At 53.3% G+C, this 24,163-nt stretch overlaps 1 protein-coding gene across 32 annotated transcripts in view; it reads right to left on the bottom strand.

Annotated features, from left to right (window-relative positions):
• RAPGEF1 (Rap guanine nucleotide exchange factor 1) overlaps positions 1–24,163 on the bottom strand; it is a 142,039-nt gene that overhangs the window by 9,837 nt on the left and 108,039 nt on the right. For 13 of the 32 annotated variants that reach the window (XM_070251957.1, XM_070251949.1, XM_023629177.2 and 10 more), the window contains 7 exons: positions 12,165–12,437; positions 11,159–11,251; positions 9,176–9,264; positions 6,779–6,890; positions 4,980–5,055; positions 2,431–2,515; positions 210–302 (listed from right to left, as the gene is read on the bottom strand). In XM_070251957.1, coding sequence (XP_070108058.1) covers positions 210–302; positions 2,431–2,515; positions 4,980–5,055; positions 6,779–6,890; positions 9,176–9,264; positions 11,159–11,251; positions 12,165–12,437 — 821 coding nt within the window. The remainder of the gene's footprint in view (positions 1–209; positions 303–2,430; positions 2,516–4,979; positions 5,056–6,778; positions 6,891–9,175; positions 9,265–11,158; positions 11,252–12,164; positions 12,438–24,163) is intronic. The other 19 variants (XM_070251969.1, XM_070251965.1, XM_023629180.2 and 16 more) reach the window with 3 other exon arrangements.

A 24,163-nucleotide genomic window follows, 5' to 3' on the forward strand; every position in this document is an offset into this window, starting at 1 on the left:
TCTAAGGGGACAGGTCATTCTCCTCAGGGTCATGTTAAAACACAGGAGCAAGCCCTGTCCAGAGCCGTGGGCAGGGCTCTGTGGGCACGTCCCCCAGGAGAGGTACATGGACTGTGACAGACGTCCCCATCTGGGCAGGGAACCCGAGACTCCTGAGGCCGGCTGGGCTCCCATCCGCCTCCCACAACCCCGAGGGCGGAAGCACTCACCAGAGCTCATCCACCACCCGCACGAGCACGAAGAACGTGTTCTTGCTGACGCGCTTCTTGAACGTGTCGGCGAAGGGAGAGAACTTCTCGTACGTGGAGCAGGGGGTTAAAGAAACAGCCCTTCTTGCTCGGGCAGAGACAGAGATGGGAGCGGGAGGGCTCCCTTCCTCCAGCTACTGTGTACTGGGCACCAACGGTGTGCAGGAAGCCCATGCGAGGCATTGTGTCTGGGAGCGAGGGTTTGCGGAAGGCGAAGGACATGCCAAGTGGCACAGCCGCAGAGCGGGACCCAGCCCAGACCTGTCTGACCCCACGGACTGTTCTCGACCTCTCCCCTTTCCTGCCTGCAGAACCGTCTCCACGGCATCCCCACGCCTGCCTTTCTGTGGGGTTCAGCCCGAGGCTCCTGTGAGACTTACTGACCGCTGCAGACTGCCTTTGCCGAGCTTTGGGCAGCGAAAGGTGTCAAAACCACCCACCCTGACCCCCGCAGGTCCCCGGGCACGTGCAGAGCCCACAGTGTCATCCTCCACTCCTGCCGTGAGCTCCCATCCATCCTTCCACAGCTTCAGAGGCCAGCTGAGGCGCATCTGCCCCCTTCCCCTAAGCACTGACCACCACCAGTTCCTCCCTGAGGCTGTCATTTCTGCCTTCAGGTCCTGGCTTCTTATCACCCTGTTGTGTTCAGTAAACTCTCTAGACCCTTCTCCAGCTCTGCCCCACCTACTCTCCAGTGGTCCATGGGGGCTCAGGAAGAAGCCACATGCCAGGGATGGTTCCCGGGGCCTGCAGCACGAGGGCTCACCAGCCAGCCAGGCCCAGGCTCTCAATGCTGCAACGTTTCCATTAACACACCTGAAGCAGCCGAGCACGGTGGACGCTGGAACCTGAGCTCAGGAGTCAGAGAGGCGTGTGTGCATGTGTGTGTGTGTATCTGGAGTCAGAGAGGAGTGCACGCGTGTGAGTGTGTATCTGGAGTCAGAGAGGCGTGTGCATGTGCATGTGTGTCTGTTCTCCAACCAAGAAGCCATATGGGTCACTTAACCTCTCTGACCCTCAGTTTCCTTAATTACATAATAGGAAGTGACATAATGGCATCATATGTAATATGGTAATAACATATACACAAAATGGCATTATGGCTGAGAGAGATTACACGTGCAAACGCTTAGCATCAGGCCTGACACAAGGAAATTCTCAACGAGTGAGAGCGACCACCATTCGCTGAACCAGGTCTGTGAGCAGGTGCTCTAAGGAAGCAAGCACGTGAGGCTGGAGGAAGCCTGAGTCTCTACAAATGGGGACTGCTCACTTCAGTCCTGAGGGACCAGGGCCTCCAGGGCCGGGGCAAGGGGAGAGTGGATGGCACCGAGGCCTCCAGGTCAGGGAAGCCTCAGGGCACAGGGAGAGCTGGGAGGACTCGGAACTTCCTGTCCCTGAGTGACAGCAGCTGTCCAGCAGATGGCAGTCATGGGCTGTGACACGGGAGGTGGCCAAGGAGCAGGGGACCTGGGCAGCAGCTCCAGGTTAGCCTCGGCAGAACGGGTAGGTTTGGACCCGAGAAAGAGGCAATGACAGAGGGCCCTGTGGGGCCCCGGGGGCTTCCTGGGCCCCGGCTGCAGGGAGGGACACTCGAATGGGTGAGCCTGTGGGCCCGTGTGGTCAGAGGTTGGACCCGAATCTGTGGCGGATGTGGAGTTTCCGTCTACAGCTGGGTCTGCCGGCAGGCGGAGTGGCTGTGCCTACCCGAGGCGGTCCATTTGAGTCTGGATTCCCTCAAGCCCTGCACACTTCGCACCCATCACCCTCAACGCCCCGGGGCTCAGCTCTGAGAAGCTGCAGGTGCCAATGGTGTGGGTCTCTCTCCAGGGGCCTGCAGCTCACTCCCTCCCCCTCAGGGCATGTCAATTCTTCCTAATTCTTCTTCAGAATCACCCAGCAATCCCACTGCCATGGGGCAGTACCCTACGTTCTGGGCACTGCATATAGTCTCGTCAGCCCCTTTACAGACAGCAAAGAGGCTCAAAGGAAGCCTTGCCCCAGGTCCCAAAGCTAGGACTCGGCAGAGCAGGGCTGCGCAGCTCCATCGCTGCTGCCTACCATGGCCACGTGGCCCCCTGCATGAGGGCTGAGTGGGCAGGAAGGCCCCTCTCTCTCCTGGTTCCCGCAGGCTCTGTGGCGTGAGAGGTGTGGAGCCAGGGTGGGGGCCCAGAAAGGATATCTGTACTGCAGCTTCTTGATGAGCTCCTCGGGGGTGATAAAGGTCCTGTAGGTGGTCAGGAAGGCCTCACAGTACAACACCAAATCTAGAGGGAGAAACAAGCGATCAGTGATGCCTGCCACTGGCAAGGGGCAGAGCCAGGCACGCCTGCTGCAGGCATCTGCCACCCCGACCAGACACTGAGAGCTTCTTGTCCGTCCTAAGACTTGACAATTCAGTGTCTTAATCATCACGGGCATGGAGAAAATAATTCAAACTTGTCAGTAGGATTTTGAAGCTAAATCATAGGTAATACGTTTAGATGGCAGGGCCCAGGAACAAAAATCTTGGGAACTTCCACATACTGAGAGACCTTAGAAAAGCGTGAAGGGGCACAGTTTGACACGCTGCTGGAATACACACATGTGCATGCTCAGGGGCCAGGGAAGGGCCAGGCCCACAGGGAGGAGCCTCACCAGCAGTTGGGTGGGACTCGGGCTGGCAGTTCCCACCCACACCCTCCTTCCCCTTGGAAGGGCTGATTCCAGCCAGGGATTCCCAGCCTTTCCAGAATCACAACAATCCCGTTTATTTGCGATTGTGACGCACCCTCCCAAACATGCAGTCACTGTCACTAAAGAAAAAAGGGGTGGATTGTTTTAAATGCAGGACACTCCCCAAGACAAAGGACCTGGCCGAGCTTGTGAACTTCAGAGTTCTTCTGTGCTGGAGCTGAGGTTCAAGTCCTGATCCGCTCCAGTCTGCGCCCCTCACTGTGAGGCTGAGCAGCACACAGTGCTTACCCTCTGTTCCCTGCACACAGACCCCTGTGCCCTATCTTCTCTCACTTGCCCCCAACTCCGTGGGTGGAGGAATCTCAGGGAGCCCCACTTCTCCAGCTAAGCATTACAGCTTGGCAGAGCCCTGGCTCCTGTCCCCGTCCTTGCCGATCACTCCCCGGACAACGAGAAGACGACGGACACCTGCTCCTGCAGTTGGAGTCTCTGTGGGGTTGGGCCCAGCTGGTGGAGCAGGTGTTGTGAGGGAGGCTCCCAGGTTGGAATCGCAGCAGGGTCCAACAGGACTGTGCTCAGGCTCCTTCCTGGACCCCACGCCCCACCCCTCAGCTCAGTGTCAAGTTTAGACTTTTGTCTAAGAGGAGCTGGGCACGGAAGCAGAGACGGGTCCAGCACAAGCTAACTCCTGCCTCTGGAGATCAGATCTGCGTCTGCAAGCCCCTGAGCCGCAGGGCCTGCCAGTCGTAGTGCCGCAGGTGCGGTCTCTGGTCCACAGGAAGCCAGCTGCCCAGGGAGCCTGCTGTGTGGCCCAGGGCCTCTGCCTCAATGATCCATCCCAGGTACAAATGACTTGGGTTCTGTGAAGCCTCAGAATCTTTCCATTAATAAAACCAAGCAGAAGCCCCAGCAGGCAGCAGAGGCTCTGGCCAGGCAGTCAGCATGGACTGGAAGGTTCCTGAGCAGGGCTCCCTTTGGCCTTGGCCACAGCTGGCCGCACCTGGCAGGACAGTGGAGTTCACTGCTCAGAGCTGAGGACTGGAGCCAGCTCCCACTTCAGCCCTTCACTTTTGGACAAAAATGGAAACTGTTCCTCATGCCTGGCTGAGGAAAGAGCTCTGACCTGCCTGGCATGGAGAAGGGTTTACTGCAGAAGAGCAGAGCGAGGGCTGTTTCTAAGGAAGACAAGGAACGCCTCCTGAGCGCTTCCTTCGTGCAGGCACATTTCATGTCGGCTCCCGTAATTCCACCACCACTGGGCATGTGAACCTCTTCAAAGAGCGGACACAGCGGCGGCTGGGAAGGGAAAGGACGTGCCCTCGGCTGCCCGAGCCTGTGAATGGCCCACCCAGGATTCGAACTCAAAGTCTCCAGGACTGGGCTCTGCCCTAATCAGAAGAAACCAAGGGAAAAGAAACCCTGGAGGGCAAAACAGTGGCTGCGGAGAGTCTGTGGGAGCCATTTCTTCTTTTCCTCTATTATTCAAGTTTTCTGCAAGGTAAATATTATCTTGTACTACCTTCCATAATTTAACAATTCCCAGAACCATTCTGTGTAACATACTTTGGGAAATCTGCTGTGAAAACATAGGGACGAGGTCATCTACGAAATGAAATTGATGGGTTAGCGTTTCAAGATTGGGGTGTTTTAATTCCTTCCACAACTTACTTTAACATTGTTGTTACATTACTTCCTTAATAATTTTTAAAAATGTAAAAGAACAAGTGTGGGGGGAGGCTGGGCCCAGCTGCGGGGGCACTGGCACTGGCAGTAGGTCCTGTAGGTCCTGGGGCCATCAGCACCCTGCCCCAACAGAGGACAGACTCAGAGCGGGAAGCAGAGGGCCTGGCTTTGAATGCAGGCCACCTGTCCCCCAGGGTGGGCTCTACTGACAGTGACTCAACAGCACCAGGACCATCATTCCAACCTGCTCAGGGCTGGGGGAGGGGAGACGAGAGTGTGGTGGGGCCGAGCGATGCTGCGGCTTCAGCAGGACCAGCCAGATCCAGTGAGCTCTGACATGGACAAGGGCCACTGCAGACAGCCCTGCTGTACCTTTCCTGTCTGTCTCAGTAGCGTGGACCAGTAGGATATCTCCAGATCCTCCACGGACGTCTGGCCCGTCGTCACCCTGCAATGACAACAGCAAAGGAGCGCACGAAGCAGAATGCAGCTGTGAGAAAGCTGGTTCAGGAAGTCATGGGCACGGATGGGATGACAAAGACGCTGTGTTGTGGGACCCCAAGTCTCCTTTCCCCTGCTCTCCCTTAGCCCGAGAGCAGCACAGCTACAGAGGCCAAGTCTGTGCGCCCAGCACATCCACCACTCTGTGCTTGGCAGACGGGCATAGCTCCAAAATCATCTGGGGGTAGCTGGCCCTGGGAGCTGCCCAGATGCCGGGACACAGTGCTCTAATGACACAACTGCGTCAGTCCCATCTGTCTCTGTTCACCTCTGTTCACCCAGAGGGGTGAGGAGGGAAGTTCTCACATGCTGGGAATGGTGGGACCCCATGGGGAGGCAGGCAGGATTATTTCTAAGTACATTCATCTTCCTAAAACTGCAGCAAGCTGCCCTAAATCTCAGCGTTTCCCCAGATGGAAGGAAAGGTCACTTGTCGTAACGTCCCGGGTTCTCCCAGGGAGCCCTTCTTAGCATCACAAAGATGTTCAATTACACCTCACATTGCTACTATGACCACTGACCACTGCCTGCCAATTAAAGAACAGGTCTATGTCCACGTGGGCAAACAGAGGCTGGAACCCACAAACCCGGCCTGGAGACAAAAAGAGCTGTTATCGGGGCCAGGAATGGCAGGCCAGGCTGCACACCACTAGGCCTGGCCCTGGGGCCGCAACGCTCCTCACTCTAATTCTGAAGGGAACACGACCCACAGCCTTCGAGCCACTCCTGGCCACAGCACTCACTCTGGGGGACGCACTTGCGTCGTGAGGGCACCAGGGTTTTCAGCCCTGGACTGCAGCATCCTGAAAGCGTCTTGGATTTCCAGCTGGGGGCGGGGTGGCTATGCCCATGACCTGATATTTCCGAAGAAATTTCTGGCCAGGGTCATGAATCATAACTTCTCTCAGAGAGGAGCCCACAGTCCTGCCTGCCTTCCCCTGCTCTGCCACGGCCAGCTGTCTCAGCCTGCCCAGCACTGCGCAAGGGCAGTGCCTGCCTGCTTGTCCGGGTGTCTGGAACACGGCCACTTCCTTGGGGGTGGGCAAGGCTGGTTTACTAGGCTGCCTCTCTGTGTGTCCAGAATCGCACGGCAGGAGGGAGACGCAAGCTTTCAGGCTGCCCTCTCTTACTTGACAGGGTTGGGACTGTTTTACCAGTGAGGCTCTTCTGACAAGGCACAGGACGGAGCTGCCACAGTGGCCAGGCCTGAAATTTCTTAGTCGGCTTGTGTCTCCCCATTCAAACTACAGTGGGCTATCTACCAGTAACAACATAAAAACTTCTTACACTAACGAGGGCTCAGCACGCATGGGGTCTGTGCTGAGCACCCCCATGGATTCCAGTCTCACAACACTCGCCGAGTCCCATCGTTTGGGGCTTAGAGATGTTACATAACATGCCCAAGATCACTCTCTAGAAGTGTCAGCAAAGGGGACAGGACACTCTCAAATTCATCCATTTGCCCGGCATCTTTTCACAGCCATGACGGCCTAGGCATTGGGCCGGGATAAATGAGATGCAGAGCTCAGAGCCTGGGGCGAGCACCCAGGGGTTCAACGCCTCGCTTAGGTCTTTCTGTTTGACACACTTCAAGGTTACATTCTCCTCAAAGCCCCTTCACCCTCCTTATGGGCCAGACTCAGCAAAATTAAGGCCTGTGAGGGACTTACCTCTTGCTTGAGTGTCAGCCTTGCCATAATTTCATTGTGGTCGATGAGGGACAGCTCGTCTACTTCCTCCTCCGACTGAGCTGACTCTGGAGCATCTGGTGACTTTGAGGCCCTGGAAGGAGAAGTGGTTTGTGTTGCAAGCGTCAAACAGGCCCTGGGCTCCAAGATGCCTGGAGGCCGAGGAAGAGTAGCCGGAGCACGAGAACCGCATGAGAGAACTGCTCCTCTGAGCCTGTCTGCCCTGGATTGCAGCTGTAATGGGCAGCCCAGACTTGCTTCCCAGGCCCACCATGGGGGGTCTGAGCAGTGGACAGAAGCCAGGACGCAGCTGGGACTTTTAGCTCTGCTTCTGATGAGCTGTGTGACCTTGGGAGATTTCCTGCTCTCTCTGCATGTTCCATCTGTAAATGGAAGGGTAAGCAAGATCAAGAAGGTTCCATCGAGCTATTTAACCAAGTGATGGTCTCAGTCATCTTTGTGGAGGCCCACTGTGTGGACAGTCAGCATTCAAGGGGAGGAACAGCAAAGGGCCAGCAGGACAGGAGAACACGTTAGCAAGGATCTGAACGTCACGCCCCAAGACTTTCCCGAGGGCCATTTCTCCATGGGACTGAGGAGAACCATGAACCAGGGAGACCAGCTCTTGTCCTCAGGGTGCGGGGTCTGGCAGGAGAGACAGATGTTAAAACAAGCAGCCGGGGCAGCAGCAGCACAAGCAAGGGACCCAGCCTAGTCTAAAGGGCAGGGCAGGCCTCCTGAGGATGGGACAGACAAACTGAGACTGAAGAGCTGAGTAGGAGTTTGCTTGTGAAGGGGGACAAGGAGAGAACCACCCGACAGAGGGTGTGTGCAGGGTGGCTAGGGGGCATCCCAGGGGCAGGTGGATGCTGGCACTTTGGGGGATGTGTGGTTGTGTGCAAAGGTCTGTGGGCACTTTGCCATCCCCCATATTCTCGTTTTATTCTTATGACCCTCATGATGGAGCCTGGGAGGCACTGGCCGGCCTTGTGGTCATAGGCCACATTTTTACCTAAGTTTTAGTGCCTCCGGTAAGACAACATGAAGGGCCAGAGCGAGACCATATGTGGCCCTTGGGAGGGTCTCTGCCACACGTCTTGTCAGTGATCAGCCTGCATGGAAAGAGGACGACATCCTAGTGATTGTTCTAACCAGTCAATGTGCTCATCCTTCTGCTTCTTTTCCAAGGACCACCTGAACTCTGAAAATGGCACTCTCAGGTCCAATGAAGTTAGAGACACAACCCATGAGCAGCTGTCATGTGGCACAGACGCTCTTTGACACCAGGTGTTAAACCAGGAAACCCATTATCACTTAACACTTGGGGAAACCTCAGTCAGACAGAGCAGTGGGTAGGCAGCCCGCTTCAAGGGGCCCCTATCAGTGCTTCCTAATTTCTTTCTATCTCTTGCTATTTTTACCACCTCTCCAAACATTTATGCTTAGGCTGGCAATGACCACTGGGTACCGCTTGTCTTTGCAACCAGGACCCCAGAGGTAACCGAACCTCGGTCTAAAGAGGGAGGAAAAGCTTGAATGTGTGGAACACGGCACGAACGAGGTGAAGTGAACACAAGGTGCAGGTGGTAGTGCTGATTTGCGGGCCCTATACATTATATTTTGTTGAGTGTATACTGGAGAAATTTACTATGTATATCTAAAGCTGGTCAGGTTTGACTTATGCTAATATTGAAAAACATTATAGGAGATTAAAGAGACATACAACTGAATGCAATGATGACTCCTGACTGAGCTTGGTTCCAAAAAATTAAATTCTACCAGACATTTCAGGGAGAAGTGGGGAACTGGAAGATGGTTTGCATATCAGATGATATGAGGGAATTTATTATTAATTTTCTTAGGTGTGATAATGGCATTGTACTCAGATAGGCGTTTTAAGGTTTTCAGGGGGCACACTGAGGTACTTAGGGGCTGTCACGTTTGTAACTTACTTCCAAATGATTTAGCAACATAATGTACACGCTACATCTAGAAACTTTCATAATAAAAGGTTTTTGGGGGGGATCTTTTATATTCCCTATTGCACTTGAACTTGGACAAGAGGCTAAGGAAGGTTGGCCTAGGATTTGAAAAAGAAAAACCATCGTGGGTAATTTTAAGGTGGGTAATACGTGTACGGATAATCAAGAAGTAACGGCAGATTGTATGTTAGGATGAAGGCCTGTGAGGGGTGGCATCATTAGTGATTTTTCTTGCACTTTTCTGTACTCTCCACGTTTTCTACCCTGAGCACGTATAATTTGGAGACTCAAAAAAGGCAAGAATGTGGACACACAGTGCCTGCAGGCCGGGTGTGCAGGCCGGCAGGGGCTGGTGCGCTGCTGTTGGGGGTCCCAGCTCCACTCGGGCCCTTCCTACCTCTCCCCGCCGTCTCTGCTTTCCTTCCCCGATGCACCGCCGACTGATGGAGGATCTCTGGGATGTCCATCTTTCACAGCTGGTGATTCCTGAAAAGAGAAGTCAGCGCTGGATGTGTGACAGGTGCCCCAGGCTGGGGCTGATCTGCTCCCCAGAATTCCTGCCTGCAAGTGGCTTCTGAGTGCAAGTTCCTACAGAGCAATCTGAGATGTGAACAAGTTAACCATGGATGCGGCTCATTACACGGGAAGCACAAGGCCCTCTTCAGACTAGCATCTTGCCTTTGAGAAGAGTGAAAAGTGCCACTGCTTATGACCTTTGTCAGCTGCCAACCTCGATGAAGCCATTCCAGCCACCTCCTGGAAGAAAGGGCTGTCACAGTCGCTACTACTCAGGCAAGCTCAGCTGGGCACTGTGCTAAGGGCTTTGCAAAGCTCTTCTCACTGGGTCCTTAGCAAGACCCTATCCATTAGCTGCTGTCGTCATGCCCATTCACACACGGAGAGACAGAGGCTGGGATAAGTTAAAGGCCCTGCCCAAGACCACACAGCTAGAAGGCTGCAGCCTGGACTCAAACCCAGGGTCGTCCACCTCCAAAACCTGTGTCCTCAAGTATTGTGCACCGCTGGGGTGCAGCAAACTTTTCTGACGTCCCAGTTAAAGGGTCTTCAGGACTGCAGTGCTCGCTCGCCTCCCAGTTCCAAGTCCAGAGGGTCTAGCTGCTCAAGCGCACGCGTGCAAACCCCATCTCCTCCTCCAGCAGCCTTGCTTCTTTCCGGGAATCTGGGCCCACCCCACTCAGTGACAACACGGCCCTCCGGCATCCCTGGTCTGCCAGCGAGGCCACGGCAGAGAAGGGGGCAACACGAATACATGGAACATCATCATGGAGAGGGCTCCGAGGGGGAGAAGTCAGCACTGAATGTGGTCACAGATAGAGGGGGAAGCCATGGAAGGCCAGTCTGGGATGGACTCCACTGTGTGGAGGCTGAATTGGATGATGCCAGGGGCACAGGTCACCAGAGGGGACAGGTGAGGTGGGGACACCAGGGGAGAAACAGCTTAGCTCCCAGGGACAGGGTGTAATCCCACTGGAGTGAAAATTCTGCAGTGTTCTACAACTTGCTAATGCCTGATGTGGGGCTTGCCTTGCGTGGACATCTAAGATCCTATGGGGATCCCCTTGAGGGACCATCTTAATGGCAGGTGACCATGCTTTTAATGGGCTGCCCTTTTTAATGATCAGCCCTTTGAGCTAAATCACTAGGGAGGATGGAGTCCTCATGGCACCCACGCTCAAGGGACTCGTCCTGCCCAGGACTGGGGTGGGGGGGAGAGGGCGGGTACTTTTGAGGTTTTTGAACTTGCTCATGCTTTGCAGTAGCAAAACCTGGAAAGCCAACTGCTCCACAGAATGGCTGCACCTCAACTGTGTCAAGTCGGGACAGAGTAAAACAGGGTGGCCACGGCAGGTAGTCCCCACTCTCTCAGGACGGGGAGGTATGCATAAACACAGCAGGGGCTACCTGCCAGGCTCGCCAGCTTCCTTGGAAGCAGTTAATGGAGGAGTGAAGGAGCACACTGGGGAGGAAGAGGAGACAAAGGTTTGCAAGGCTCAGTGTTGGAGAGAAGAGTCCCTCCCTCTGGGTGAGGGACGCAAGATGGAGCTCAACACTAGGAGATGGGAAGGAAGAAATCCCCAAGAGCAACTGGACTCGTGGCCAGGCCAATGCCAGGCTGCTCCCAAAGATTTCCAGAAGACCCACTGGCTAGGCTGAAGGAGCACCACACGCACTGAAGCGAAAGCGCAGGGAAGACGGCCACCAGGAAGCCACGTCCTCTCCCGGCAGAGCCGAGCTGGCTCCTGGCACAGCTGCAGGGGGCCCAGTCCACTAGTGACCAGGAGGCTCAGCCAGACAGAAGCAGGGGCCCAACCCCTGCCAGGCCAGGCCACATGCACGAGGCAGCCCCGAGGTTACTTACTCCTCGAGAGGGAGCCAGCTCCTCGCTGCTCTGGCCAGAGGAATACAGATTGACATATTCACCCTCACCAGCTTCCTCACTGGCGTGTTCACTCTGGGGGAGACAGGATGAGAGGAGACGCACATGGGACAGGCCCTCTAGCCGGCCCACACGCTCAGAGAGGGCAGCCCACGGGCTGGCCCTGACCAGGATGCTCCTCTCATGAGAAAGAGAAGACGGCAACAGCGAGCACTTGGTTCTCCTTGGGGAGCTCCCCCAGGCTCAGAGAACAAAGCTGCGTTTGCCCCTCTTGCTTCTGTGTCACAGGGGACCCATGTTTCCTTCTTCCCCAAAGATGTCAAGGGCCTTTCAGACTGTCCTGGAGGCACACCTCCCTACTCTGCTGCACTGAGGACCACAGGAGTCCCTTGTATGGGGGCAGGCGGTTGTGGAGGGAGAGGCAACACATCCAGACCACGCAACACACTGGAGAGCTGGGCCCCACCTGCCTGCGTCTGCTCTGCCCCACCTGCTCGTCCACGTCTGCTCCCACCTGTGGGGGAAACTCCCCGTGCCCAGATGCAGTACTCAGTCCACTGAACAGACAGGAAAGCAGGTCCTCCGTCCTCAGCACCACATGCAACGAAACACACAACTGCCTTTGGTCTCTGTCAGAGATCTTTGGACCTTGCTTCCAAAGGTGTTTGTATCTTTCTCTAAAAACCACCAAACAGAAAACTAGCATTTTCTATCGTATGCTTATGATAACTGTCTCTAAATGGTCACTCTCCTTCTGTAGAAATCAGATCCCTACTGTGATGGGAATTCTATATAGAAGGTTCGATTTCTGTTCTGGAAACAGACAGGCTACCATTTCCCCTTGTGACCTTCCAGAGACCTCAATCCAGCTACGCTGCTAATGGGCACCTGCCAGCGACAGACCTGACTGCTAGTGAGGGAGGAACAGTGGTACCGCTTTCTCAGAACGTGCAGCCCCATGTGGAGCGGGTGTGTGCTGAGTTCTCACCGAAGGCGTCTGGGGCGAGTCAGTGAAAGAGGTTTCGGAAGGAAGGCAGACAGTGTTCCCATGAAAGCTGCTCTCCTGAGAAGATGAAAGAGGCCCGTCCACGGTGCTGGGAGGCGGACTGGCTACAGTTGGCACCACTAAGTCAGAGCTCTGAGACGGGTGCACAGGTGGGAAATGTGGAGAGGAAGAGGAGGTAGACGGAAGGAAAGGTGGAACGGAAGCTTGGTTGTGAGGCACGAAATCCTGGGAGTAGGACCTAAACACAGATTTATACTACAGAATCAAAGTGGAAAACAAACACAAAAACGAGAGGATGGGAAGAAGAAAACAGACAAAAGAAAAAGCAGTTAGATTAACTCAGCTGAGCTGCGACAGGCTGTTCACAGTAATTCTAACGAGGACCACTGACCAGGCCAAACCAACCCCCGTGGTCCTCTGGCCTGAGGTCCCCAACCCAGCGCGTCCTCCCTTGAGAGCGGCCTGAAGCCTGACTAGTGTCATCCTCAGAGCCTAAACAGCAGGACGCGGGTGCCCCCAAAGGACAGCGAGCCCCACACGCTGTACAGTCCCGTCCTTTGCTTTGTCAGAGAATTAAACCCACACAACTCAGTCTACGCCTTTGGTCCTTTTGGGAACCTTGTGGCTAAATTCAACATGACACCTAGTCATATTTACCTATTTTGCATCTTTGGGACAAATCTCTTCAGTTTTATCCCTTCAAAGTCAAACACTGCAGGCTTTTAAATAGTGTAATCCACCTCAAATCCTTTCGGAAGAGAAGGGCATAAGCCTTAAAAATCATTGGAAGAATTGTGCTATCCAAACACTAAAAGTTTCTACGAGTTCATTTCTCTTCCTCCCCAATCTTTCTTTCTTTTTAACAAATGAAGTGATCTTGTGACGCCTCTGATGTCACCTCAGAGCTGCAAGGTTACACTCTCCCAAATTCTCACTGAGAGAGAGAAATCTGAGGTCAGGCTGAGAAGCGACAGCCAATGCCCACAGCTTCCTATGCTGCGGGAGGAGGGCCTGAGGAGCTCTGGGACCATGACCACCAGGCTCAGAATCCGACGACGTCTTCATGTCCTGCGAGGGGTCTGCCAACACGCTGCTGTCACAGGGAAATGGGAGAGAAGCGTGTGGAAGGGACAGTATCTGAAGGCCTCGCCAGGCTCACTTGCCCACTATAGATGCTGAAACTTGACAAAAGTCAAACCCAACACAAATGTGCACATTCACTCAAAGGTCCTCTGCATTTTGGCATGGGATTTTTGGAACCCATGGACAAAAAACAGGAGGAGGAAGCAACGCAATTTTAAACTAACAGGTTAAAACTACCCCTATCTTTCAGCGGCGTTGCAAAGCTACACTTTAACCTGGACAAAGAGCTGCTGTAGCTCAAGGGACAAGCAAGCGCTCCCTCTGCCCTGCCTGCCGCCAGCCCCTTCCCGGCTGTGCGGACCAGGGTCCTTGTCCCTCCTTGGTGAGGCCAAGGCCCTTTCACCCCCGCGAGTTCCAGGAGCTGTTGGTTTATATCCAGGACACTGCCCTAGGTACCTCCCCATTCTTACGCGGTTTATTTCCCCATCTAACTTACAAACTCAAGGCCAACCCTCATACAGGGTCAAATGAATTAGAAGTGCCAACATACAGTCTGACCAACCGACACTGAGGGCTTGGATTCCTGCTAGAAGTGAAGTTCTGTTCACATCCCTTCTTTTTAGAAAAGCTGGGTGAGTGGCCACTGGCTCAACACCCCAGCTCAGCTGCTCCCATCCCGAGGGCTGTGGAACCTCAGCATCCGCAGTGCCAGCACGAGCCAGGTGCCACATTTTGGCCTTTCAGAGAAACCGTCCAGACCTGGGGTGGTCACCCCGGGCCTTGCTGGGGATGGCAGCAGGCTGAAGTGTTGGGCTTTTGGGGTCCTCCATTTCATCTCTGGAGGATGCTCTTCCACTAGTGAGATTCTCCCACTGGCTGGGAAGGTCCGTGGAAGACAGTGAGTGGAGCCCATCAGCCAAGGGAAGGGACGGCCTGTCCCTGGGGGGCCACTTTGAGAACCCCCACACCACTGCTTCAGGCAGTGACCTCAGTCTCAGGCGGGAGCTCAGTTCTCAGATTTGGCAGATGCTCGTTCCCAACATGGAGGCAGTGCCATGAAATCTGCTAACAGATACCTCTCCCTTGTCCGTGAATCCGCTGAGTCTAAGATTCACGTTCAATGGCCTGAATGTTCATGTCCCTCCAAAAGCCAGATGTTGAAATCCTAACCCACAAAGATGAGGGGGTTAGGACAGGGGGCCTTTGGGAGGTGCTTAAATCACGAGGGTGGAACCTTCAGAAATGGGACTAGTGCCTTTCATAAGAGATGCCTTGCCCTTCTGCCATGTGAGGATACAACAAAAAGGCTCTGACTCAGAAGAGGGGGCCCTCACCCAACCACACAGGCACCCCGATCTAAGAAATAAATTTCTGTTGTTTATGAGCCATCCAGTCTGTGGTATTTTCTTATAATAGCCCCAATGGACTAAGACAAAGGCCAGCTCTTTCTGGAGTCCCAGCTCTGTCCTCGTTACCGCCCCCCATGTACACACACGAGCACTAAGGCAGGCCCTAAAGTCACTGAGCACCGGACACACACACGAACAGCTTCTGTGTGACCACGAAATGCGCTCGGGGTGGCAGGCTCCCACTCATGCCTGCCTGTTCTGGGAGATGGGACACAGGTAACTGCTAAGAGGACGCATTCTCAAGTCACAGGGACCTGGGCTCGGGTCCCGGCCTATCTCTTTCTACCTGTGTGACCTTGGGCAAGTGACTTAAGTTCTTGAGCCTCAGTTTCTTCACCTGTAAAATGGGGATGAAAACAATGGCACTCTTCTCAGAGGGCCTCTGTGTGGATTTAATGAGATGACACCCTGTAGGTGCCGAGCACAGCACTGGCATGTAACAATGTCAGCTCTCCTCCCGTGCTCTCCAAAATACCAATCTGGGAACCACTCTAAATAACAGGGCTGAGGCGTTTAATAGGGGTCCAACACATACTTAGTGATGAGGGAATATTTAGGAATGGATTCTAATATTAGCATGAATTAAAGTGCCTAGAACATTGCCTGACTCACAGCAGTGTCTCAGTTTTCAGTGTGGCAGGGCCAGACCGGCTTCACTCGCTGCCCAGGTGCAGGTCTGCAGTGGGAGGCTAGGGAAGGAGGCTCAGACGCCACCAGGGGTGTGGACCCCAGAGGAGCGGGGCGGCCAGCAAGGAGACAGGAAGGAGGTCTGGCTTCTCTCGAACAAAGCGTCCTGGCCTGCCCCGCCCTTCCCACCCGCCTCCCTCCTAGCCTGTGAGCAGCTCTGGTATTCGAGCTATGCAGTCATGCTGGGACAAGAGCCAAGCTTAAAAGTACCTTCAAGGGGGTGGGGAGATGCAAGGGGCTGCTCTCTAATCACCAGAGAGCGCACAGTGCCCCTCCGCAGCTCTCCAGAGGGAGGGCCGCCTCCGGGCTCAATACCATACCATTTTCAACAAGTCCAGTCTCCAGTGATTCCCCAGAGAAATACTTCCAGGCCCTTTAAGTTCGTATTTATTCATATGGGCAGGGAGAAAGGCAGAGCTGGCCGCTGAACAGAAACACCACTTCACCACAGCCCGGAGTTTATTTTAGGATCTGGCTGGTGCCGGCTCTGCTTCTGACAGAGCTGCTGCACTCTCCGCAGCAGGAATTTTTATTTATAGCCACAGTAAGACTGTTTGGGCTGAGGATTTTATAACACGAGGGGCTGCCTGTCTGGAGACTGCAGAAGGTCTAGGCGTGCCAGAGCAAGTTCCTGGGAAGGGAGAGCAGTTAGGAGGGGGGCCTTGCCCCCAACGTCAGCCTGATTACACAGTCAAAGCACCAACAAGGACCGTCTCATGACGATGACGACGGTGATGATGACAGTTACTCTTACTGAATGCTTCCTGCTGGTCCGACGGAACCTAAGGGTTTTGCAGGAATCATCTCACTTTTACACAAAATGCTGTTATGATCCTCATTACAAAGATGAAGAAACAGGCTGGAAGGCCAGGCTGGTAAGAGATGGTGTTGAGACAGCCCATCGCACATTCTTTGAGTATTCTGAGCACGTGACAGTCCCTAACCATGCAATCCCACGGCTCTGCAGGATATAGCCTATCAACCCCACTGGGAGATCTCCTTAGTTGAGCGTTCTCTGATGACCAGCATGCAAAAGGCAGTGAGCTGATGCTTAATATACATGCCAGGGATGCAGAGGAAATATCTGCCCTCATGAGAGATGCAGGAAACAGCAACTCACTCTTGAAAACACACACCTGAAGTAACCAAGAGTCTTCTGGTGTAAAGGATGATGGAGGCTGATGACCTTATATGTCAGCGTGTGGCCATTCACACACTAAAAGGCACTCAAAGCCACTCGAAGCTGGCCAGGCACCAGTTTTCAGTGACACTTTCTCTCCATTATAGTCCTGGCATGAAAAATGACTAGGGATGGGCCCTGTGTTGTGTTGGCAAGAAAGCAGATCTTTAAATGAAGAATTCTGATTCCTCAACATAACAGACCCTCCATTTAATTCCTTGGATTACCAAGAAAGAAGACCAAGGGTGCCACAGAAGGCAGTCAGAGTGCCAGCAGCTGAGGGCTAGCGATACAGGCCAAAGGACCTTGATTGGAATGGCTGCTCCACAGTGACGTGAGCTCCAAGCTTTGGAGAACTTTCAGCTCTACCACTTATGGGGAAATGTGATCATCTCTGTGAATGGACTCACTGTCGTGTGAACTGTTTGGGAAGGAGAGAAGCTGCCAGAGATCGGTGATTACTGCAGACTCCTGGCACAAGCAAGGCTTATGACTCCAGTGTTTTTGGATGCTACTTGGCAAAACAGATAAGCTACCGGACACCTGGTTTTCAGGTTTAAATTTTTATCCATCCTTTGTGAGAAAGCACTGAAGGGAAGCTGCTGTCCTAGTGTGGTTTGGGCTTCCTTCCCTTGCAGAGAATCACCGGGAACCACACAGCTCAGCACTGGTCCTGGGCTCAGAGCAGGCTTCCCTCACCCAGGGACTGTGAGTGTCAACACGATGTGGGGCTAAGTTATTTCTTTCTGGCGGAAGCCAAGCTTTTAGCCGCTGCACAGCATCCCACTCTGGGGCAGGGAACTCCTGGAGAGGGGCACATCTGATCTGGTTCTTAGAGATGGGCCATGAGCACTCCTCAGTCACCAGGAAGGACCCTGGATAACACTCCTTGGCGCTCCATGTCGAAACCAGAGGGAAGACTACTGGCTTTGTCTCCTCTCTCCTTCCTCCTTTCAATTAACTGCGTGTTTACGAAAGCCATCCTTTGGGTCTATCCTAGGCCCAGAGGCTCCTTCCTTCTTTGATGCCCTTGTGTTCATTTATAACAACTATGTTTTACATAATATTGAAAGAGGACTTTCCAAAGCCAAGCAGCAGATTCTGAGGCTGAAGCAGAAAGCACCTGCACGTGAGACCTCTCTGTGCTCCTGTCAAGGAGGGGAATTTTGTTGGTCGTATTGTGTAAATGAGGAGATAGCATTCATCTCATCCAGGAAAAGCAACATCAGCACCATACTGGGTCCAAAAAATATCTTCTCTCTTTTTGAATACATTTCTTGGTGGAGTCTATTTTTTAAAATCATTTGAAAATTCTAATTTGTATTTTACAACAAAAGATGTAAAAGAACAAAATGTTTTGCTCGGGAGAATTTTAGGTATCAGAATGGGCGAAACTAGAAATTTATTACATTCTTCTTACGTGACATATTTTCTGCAACCTGAATCTCAAGGTCTTCCTCGAAAACACTACATTTTTGACCAATGGTTTCATAGCTAATTATTCTCTTGCAAAAACCTCCAACACACTTTAGGACGCTCTGCATATTCACTAAATATTGACCTTAAGAGCATCAACTCTTTATAGAAAGATTTAGTATAGATTCAAAAACAGTTTGAATTCTGTTCTAGACATCTGACTGAACTATTTTTACTCAGTTTGGATTTACCCATGACAGGGCTCTAGTTTACACTTAGACTCTGTTTAGAGCCTGAAGCCTCACTCTGTCATGTGTCACAACAGGAAGGACAAGATGCACCTCTCGGTACCCAGCCTCTGCATGGACTTTTCGTTTTACCTAGCCTTACAGGTCTTAATATCTATTTACTGGCAATTAAGCAGTTCATAAATGTCAACCCAACACAGTATTTTTCACGATGGGCATCTGGAGTCTAACCTTAGCTCTAACTTAAGACTCTAAGCAAATGGTTCAGAATTTCTATTCTGGTTTCTCCATGTCTAGAATGGGGGTAAGCATTCCATCGCAGAGCAGTAAGGAAGGGCCCTTGACAAGTAGACAAGCAGCCTGAAAACATGAAGTAAAGGCAGCAGGCAATGTGTGTGGACCCCTCTTTGGGTTCCTGTCACCACGTGACCGTCACAAAGACCAGGGGGGTCCATCTGGTACCTGGCCAGATGGACTGTCGTGGATGGAGTCAGAAGTACACATGCAGCAAGGTGCTACAGTGAATTTCCTATGTCTGACGCTAGTCTGAGAGCACTGACCATCCAAAATGCCATGAGCATCAACAAAACAAGAGTCAGGAAGCCTTTAGAATGAGGTGCAGAAATGGCTGAGTCAGAGTGATTGCTTTTGTGAGCCCCCAAGGGGAGGATCTCCAAGCCCTGGTCCAGCTGTTGGGCTGTGACCAGTCCTGCGTCCTGGCATGGCCCCTGCTGTCTACCGCAGGCAAGGCAGGCTCCCTCCTGGGCTCAGGTGGGAACTGTCTCCTCCAGGGCTGGACCTTTAGGCAAAGGTGGGCTCTACACTCTCCCCTGAGGGTCTTAAAAACCTGGACAGTGCGCTGGTCTGCATGAAGCTACTTCCACAAGGCTGGGTCAAGGCTCAGAGTGGACTGAATCCGGACTTCATCCTTCAGAGGCAGTACTAACTGCGCAAGCACCCTGGGTCTTTCAGGAAGGCTGGAAAAACACAGGGTAAAAATACCCAAGGGGTCAAACTGTATTTCAAGGGCCCAGCAGACAGGAACTACTTGTGAAACTCTTGGGCCAGACAGCCAGCAGCCAGACCTCCGGGTCAGCAAAGAAAGAAAATGAGGAAGAAATCAGGTTTTTGGCCACAGCTTGGGACCAGTGTGTTGACTTGTGGGAACAGAGAGGCTATCATGTGACACTCAGCCTCAGGCTGCTCTGATGAAATGCTGGGAAGCAGGGAAAGACAGATGTGATGGCGGGGTGGAGGGAGAGAGCTAGAGGCCTCTCTGGTCACTGCTCGCTGCTTTTGGGTGAATCAAGACGTTCCTGGTCAGTTCCGTGTCACAGAGCACCTGCCACTTGCTGTCTCACCCTGAGCCATGCAGCAAGGCAGCAAGCGCGTAAAAGCTCAGCCCCCGCCCTCAGAGGACTGACAACCTCGAGAAAAGGAACCTGAGCATCACAAAGGAAAGAAAGCAACAAGCTCCCGATGTGATGATAAACACCATTACTATGCCTCCCTGCTGCCTAAATGCTGGGTGTGTCTTGTACATTACACGCTTTCCCTGCACTGTCCTGTTAGTCCTCACAACGAATGCATGCCCCCATTGGAGAGATGAAGGAATGGAGGCCTAGTGAGCTGGGGACGGTATGCTCAGGTCCACACAGCAAGTAAGGAGAAAACATGGTGGGGAAGGAGACAGGGGAAGCCAGGAAAGGTGGTGTCAGAAGAGAGAAGAAAGCAGGTGGGAGAGTACGACGAGCTGGTGCCAGCAGGAAGTGGAGGGTATGCAGGTAGTGGGCACAGGAATGGCTAGGCAGAAGCAGCCGGCAAGGCCTCAGAACGGGGACAATGCTGGATTGATACCGCAGTGACAAGGTGGCCCTTTAGTCTGACCAGCACTGAGAAGGGGACATGGCAGCAGGAAGTCGAGGAAGGAAGCCACAGTGGCCATGCTGGGCGGGGAGGAAGGGAGCGGCGATGGGCTGGAGAGAAGTGGACCAGCTCAGGGCGCATGAGGGGAAGTGCAGCAGGGCTTGGTGAGTGGGTGTGCCTGTGTCATGTGTAAACGTGGTCTGTACCTGGTGAGGGAGGAAAGACAAGATGACACCTCATTTCTTACTTGGGCAATTCAGTGGATGGTGGAAACAATCACAGAAATAACAAGAGGGGTTTGGCCGGGCAACACTGTATGAACACCGACTGGGTGCCAGTCACGTGTTAGGCAGGTGGGGCTCTAATTCCTAATCCCAGGGAGCCCCAAGTCTGGCCAGAGCTACCTGCACTTGCACTGGTAGACTACACTCTGCGGTTAGGCCCCTAAGAATGGGGAAGTGTCTGAGAGTCCAGGACTTCAGGGTCAAGTAATCTGAAACGCCCACACGACACCTGGGTGCCGAAGGGCCCTCAGACGCTCTCCCACACGATGGCAGCATGGCCCTGGTCTTCCCGATGCTGACAGCGCCAGGGGCTGCTCTGAAGGAAACCCGGGAACATCAGGCAGGCCCCTGGAGCAAAGCCCCACCGGGAGAGATGCAGTCTGAAGAAATAGCTCCCCGTGCTTGGGCCACCAGTGCTGCCCACGGACACCCCTCTCATCTCTCAGAATGGGGCAGCGCTAACCACAGCAGGAAGCTGTAAAGATAAGACGAGATCTGGCAGAAACAAGGGACAGAGGCAAGGAAGGTGGGAACTTATCTTTCCAACTGGAGGACACAGAGCACGCTGGGCCAAGCAGCGTGAGCACCCCATGGGCCTCTGCTCCACTTCCCTCACCGTACGCCATCGTCTCTCCTTTTCTCTCCATCTCCTCTCCCCTCCCCTTTCCTGTCTGGCCTTTAGACCAGTCAGAACACCAGGGTTTCTGTGATGGTTGCTGCTCAGGGCTGGTTGGTGACCAGGAGGTTGAGGAGGGGGCAGAAAAAGTGAGCGAGCGACAGATGTACTAGCAGACCCTCAGGACCCACCATGCGTCCCAGGGAGCAGCCCTCGCTGTTTCAGTGAGGGGATGGTGTGGCAGAGAAGCCCAGAGTCTACGAAGCACAGGCCCTCTGTTGAGAGCATATGTGCCGATGTATGAAAGCCTGGGTCCAACATCTCAGAGAATCACTCTCTGTCCAGAATGGGGGACCAGCTGCTTTACAGGTCACCCCCCTTTAAACAGAAGTCCTCAAGATAATACACTTGACTTTCTTGCCCTGAAGATTTTTTTAAAAAGCAAATGACAGTTATTATGAATATTTCTCAAGTTCTTCTCAAAACATGGGTCTTCTAACAGTTTTACTTATCCAGAAATCATTCTGGAAGCCAAGATAGAAAAGAAATATTTTGACAAATTTCTAGCATCTGAATAGATCTCTTGGTGAGAGTAAATATCCCTAACTTGCAGTTAGCAAGAAAGGATGTGCCATGGGGCTGGCCCGGTGGCGCAGCGGTTAAGTTCGCACATTCCGATTCTTAGCGGCCCAGGGTTCGCCGGTTCGGATCCCGGGTGCGGACATGGCACTGCTTGGCAAACCATGTTGTGGTAGGTGTTCCACACATAAAATAGAGGAAGATGGGCATGGATGTGAGCTCAGGGCCAGGCTTCCTCAGCAAAAAGAGGAGGACTGGCAGTAGTTAGCTCAGGGCTAATCTTCCTGAAAAAAAAAAAAAAGAAAGGATGTGCCAGAAAATAGTTTGGGGGACCGAGGAAGGTCATTTTTGTAACACCAGCACTGCAATACCTGAAGGTCACTGGCCACCCCAATGGTCACGGACCAATGCTCAATAATAACTTGGTTAAGGGTAAAGTGAACACGGATGAATCCAAAAAACTTTCTAGATTCGCACTACTGGGTTCAGACCAGAGCACATGCAAGCCAGAAAAAGGACAGGAAAAGGAAATGCAGAGGGGAATTCAGTGTGGAGGGGGAACGGCTGATGCCGGAGGGACTGGAGCTGGCGTGGAGGAGGAAGGTGGGCAGCCAACACGGGCTGGGCCTCAGTGAGAACATGGCAGGCAGCCAGAGGGTACGAGCCACTGAGGGAGAGTCTGGGGACAGGGCAAGGGACCCCGGCACCATGTCAGAAAGCTGTTTCCAGGAGGGCCTATCACTCAGACACTTACAGCGCTCTCACACATCACGAGGCCTGGCAGAATCAGAACAGGAACCTTAAGTCTGCCTCCTGGGCCCGGGGGAGGCTGCACCCAGCTCCCCACATCTTTCCTGCCCCAGTCACTCATCGTTTCCCCAAACACCTTCTTCCACGAAACCAGCCTTAATGCCCCAGACATCACCCTCAGGTCTGTGTAGCTGAAGGATTACGGCACAGGCCAGGAAGGAAGGGAAGTCTGTGGACCAGGGGCTAACACTTCTGTGGAATGAGAGCTAAGCAGATGCAGCCAAAGACTGCAAAGAGGAGAGTGGGCACCACCCAGGAACAGGAGTAGGAACACAGCTGGGGACAAGCGGTGGGCAGCGGGGAACAATGAAAGCCCAGCCTGAGCCCCCGAGGGAGCAGCTCAGGAAGTAGCTGGTTTCAGTTAAGGTGTAGGGGCAAGTGGCTGATCCTGAGGACACGTGGAAGGGCTGGCTATTGTCACTCCCCTTCAGCTGGCTCTCCCATGACCTCTGTCCTTGAGTGCTTACATTTGAGGAAAACTTCCAGAATGCATGTGAGGCTTTCTAGCCCCCATCCTCAGGCAGGTCCCTCGGTGTGGAACACCTTTGCCTTGCTTTCCTTGACCTTTACCTCCCTGAAATCCTAACGGCCCTTCACGCCACAGCTCAAGCACCACCTCCCTCTGCCTGCCCTCATTGCGGCTCCACACCGCGGGGCTTCCACTGACTGGAGCTCTTGTGCCCTTCCTCACACCCCACTTTAGCATGAGTTTCTTGTATGTCCATCTCTTCCGCCTCCTGAATTGCAAGTGCTTCTCAAGGATAATGGGTGGTCTTCCTTGCCCTGGATCCTTCTTGCTGCCTGACCCACACAGGAGAAGCCCTGTGCTTACTGACGCTGGGTCTTCCACCAGGACCGCGGGAAGAGAGCCCCCTTCAATTTAAACTGGTCAGTGAGGTTACTGCTCTCCAAATTCCCTTAGCAAGAGGTTTCCAATGGTTAGAATCTTCCGGCAGAGGTAACAGGTCACTGGGCCAGGAGCCACACGAGGTGTCTTCAGATTTGACAACTGCTCTATTCCTAAGCGGCACCCTTTCAGGATTCCATGTTGGACCGATGCCACAGGCCCAGGAGTGAGGGAATGAAGAAGTCTGGGAACAAAGGGCTGCTCTGATAGCGGTCCACAGCCCTTGGTCCGGGCCCCATCTTAGGATGCAAGCAGAGAACACATGAAGAATATGTTGGAATCACACTAAATCACTTCTCTGGGGTTTCAGCATACCAGATGCCAAACGTTCCAAACATTTAGGCTACTACTAAACGTTCTCGAGGCCTGGGGGACTTTCCTGTTAATGAAGTGAAGCACCTTTATCAGCTCCCTCTCCGTGGGCTCCTCTGCTGCCGAGGACGCGATATTTCCGCTGCAAGGTGCCTTAAGACTCCTCCATGTCTCAGGGATGAAAACTATGATGTACTCACACCCAAGCTTAATTAAAATGCCCTCAAATTTTCTTTCACTCTGTAGCAAACAGCCCAATTCATTGAGCAGTCCAAACTGCTCAAAAGGGATATTGTAGACAGTCTTAGGATAACTCACACTTTCTGTTCATGCAAGGGAAAAACAGTCAAGAGCAAGGCTTGTCTAAAGGCCCAGTTTTGTAAGATTTGTGAAAGGAGCTTGCCAGAGGTGCCGGCTGAGGAAACAGAGGGCATCTGTGCACAAGGGCAGGGCCCAGGGGAGGGATGTTTGGTCTTTCTGTGGCACATTGAGGGTTGCGGAGGGCTCTAAAAAGCTAGGCCCTAGCACCCAAAGGAAGAATGCATCCCAGGGTCCTCACAACAGGCAGGACCGTCTCAACCTGG

This window comes from Equus caballus, chromosome 25, assembly GCF_041296265.1.
Source record: "Equus caballus isolate H_3958 breed thoroughbred chromosome 25, TB-T2T, whole genome shotgun sequence".
NCBI classification, from domain to species: Eukaryota; Metazoa; Chordata; class Mammalia; order Perissodactyla; family Equidae; genus Equus; species Equus caballus.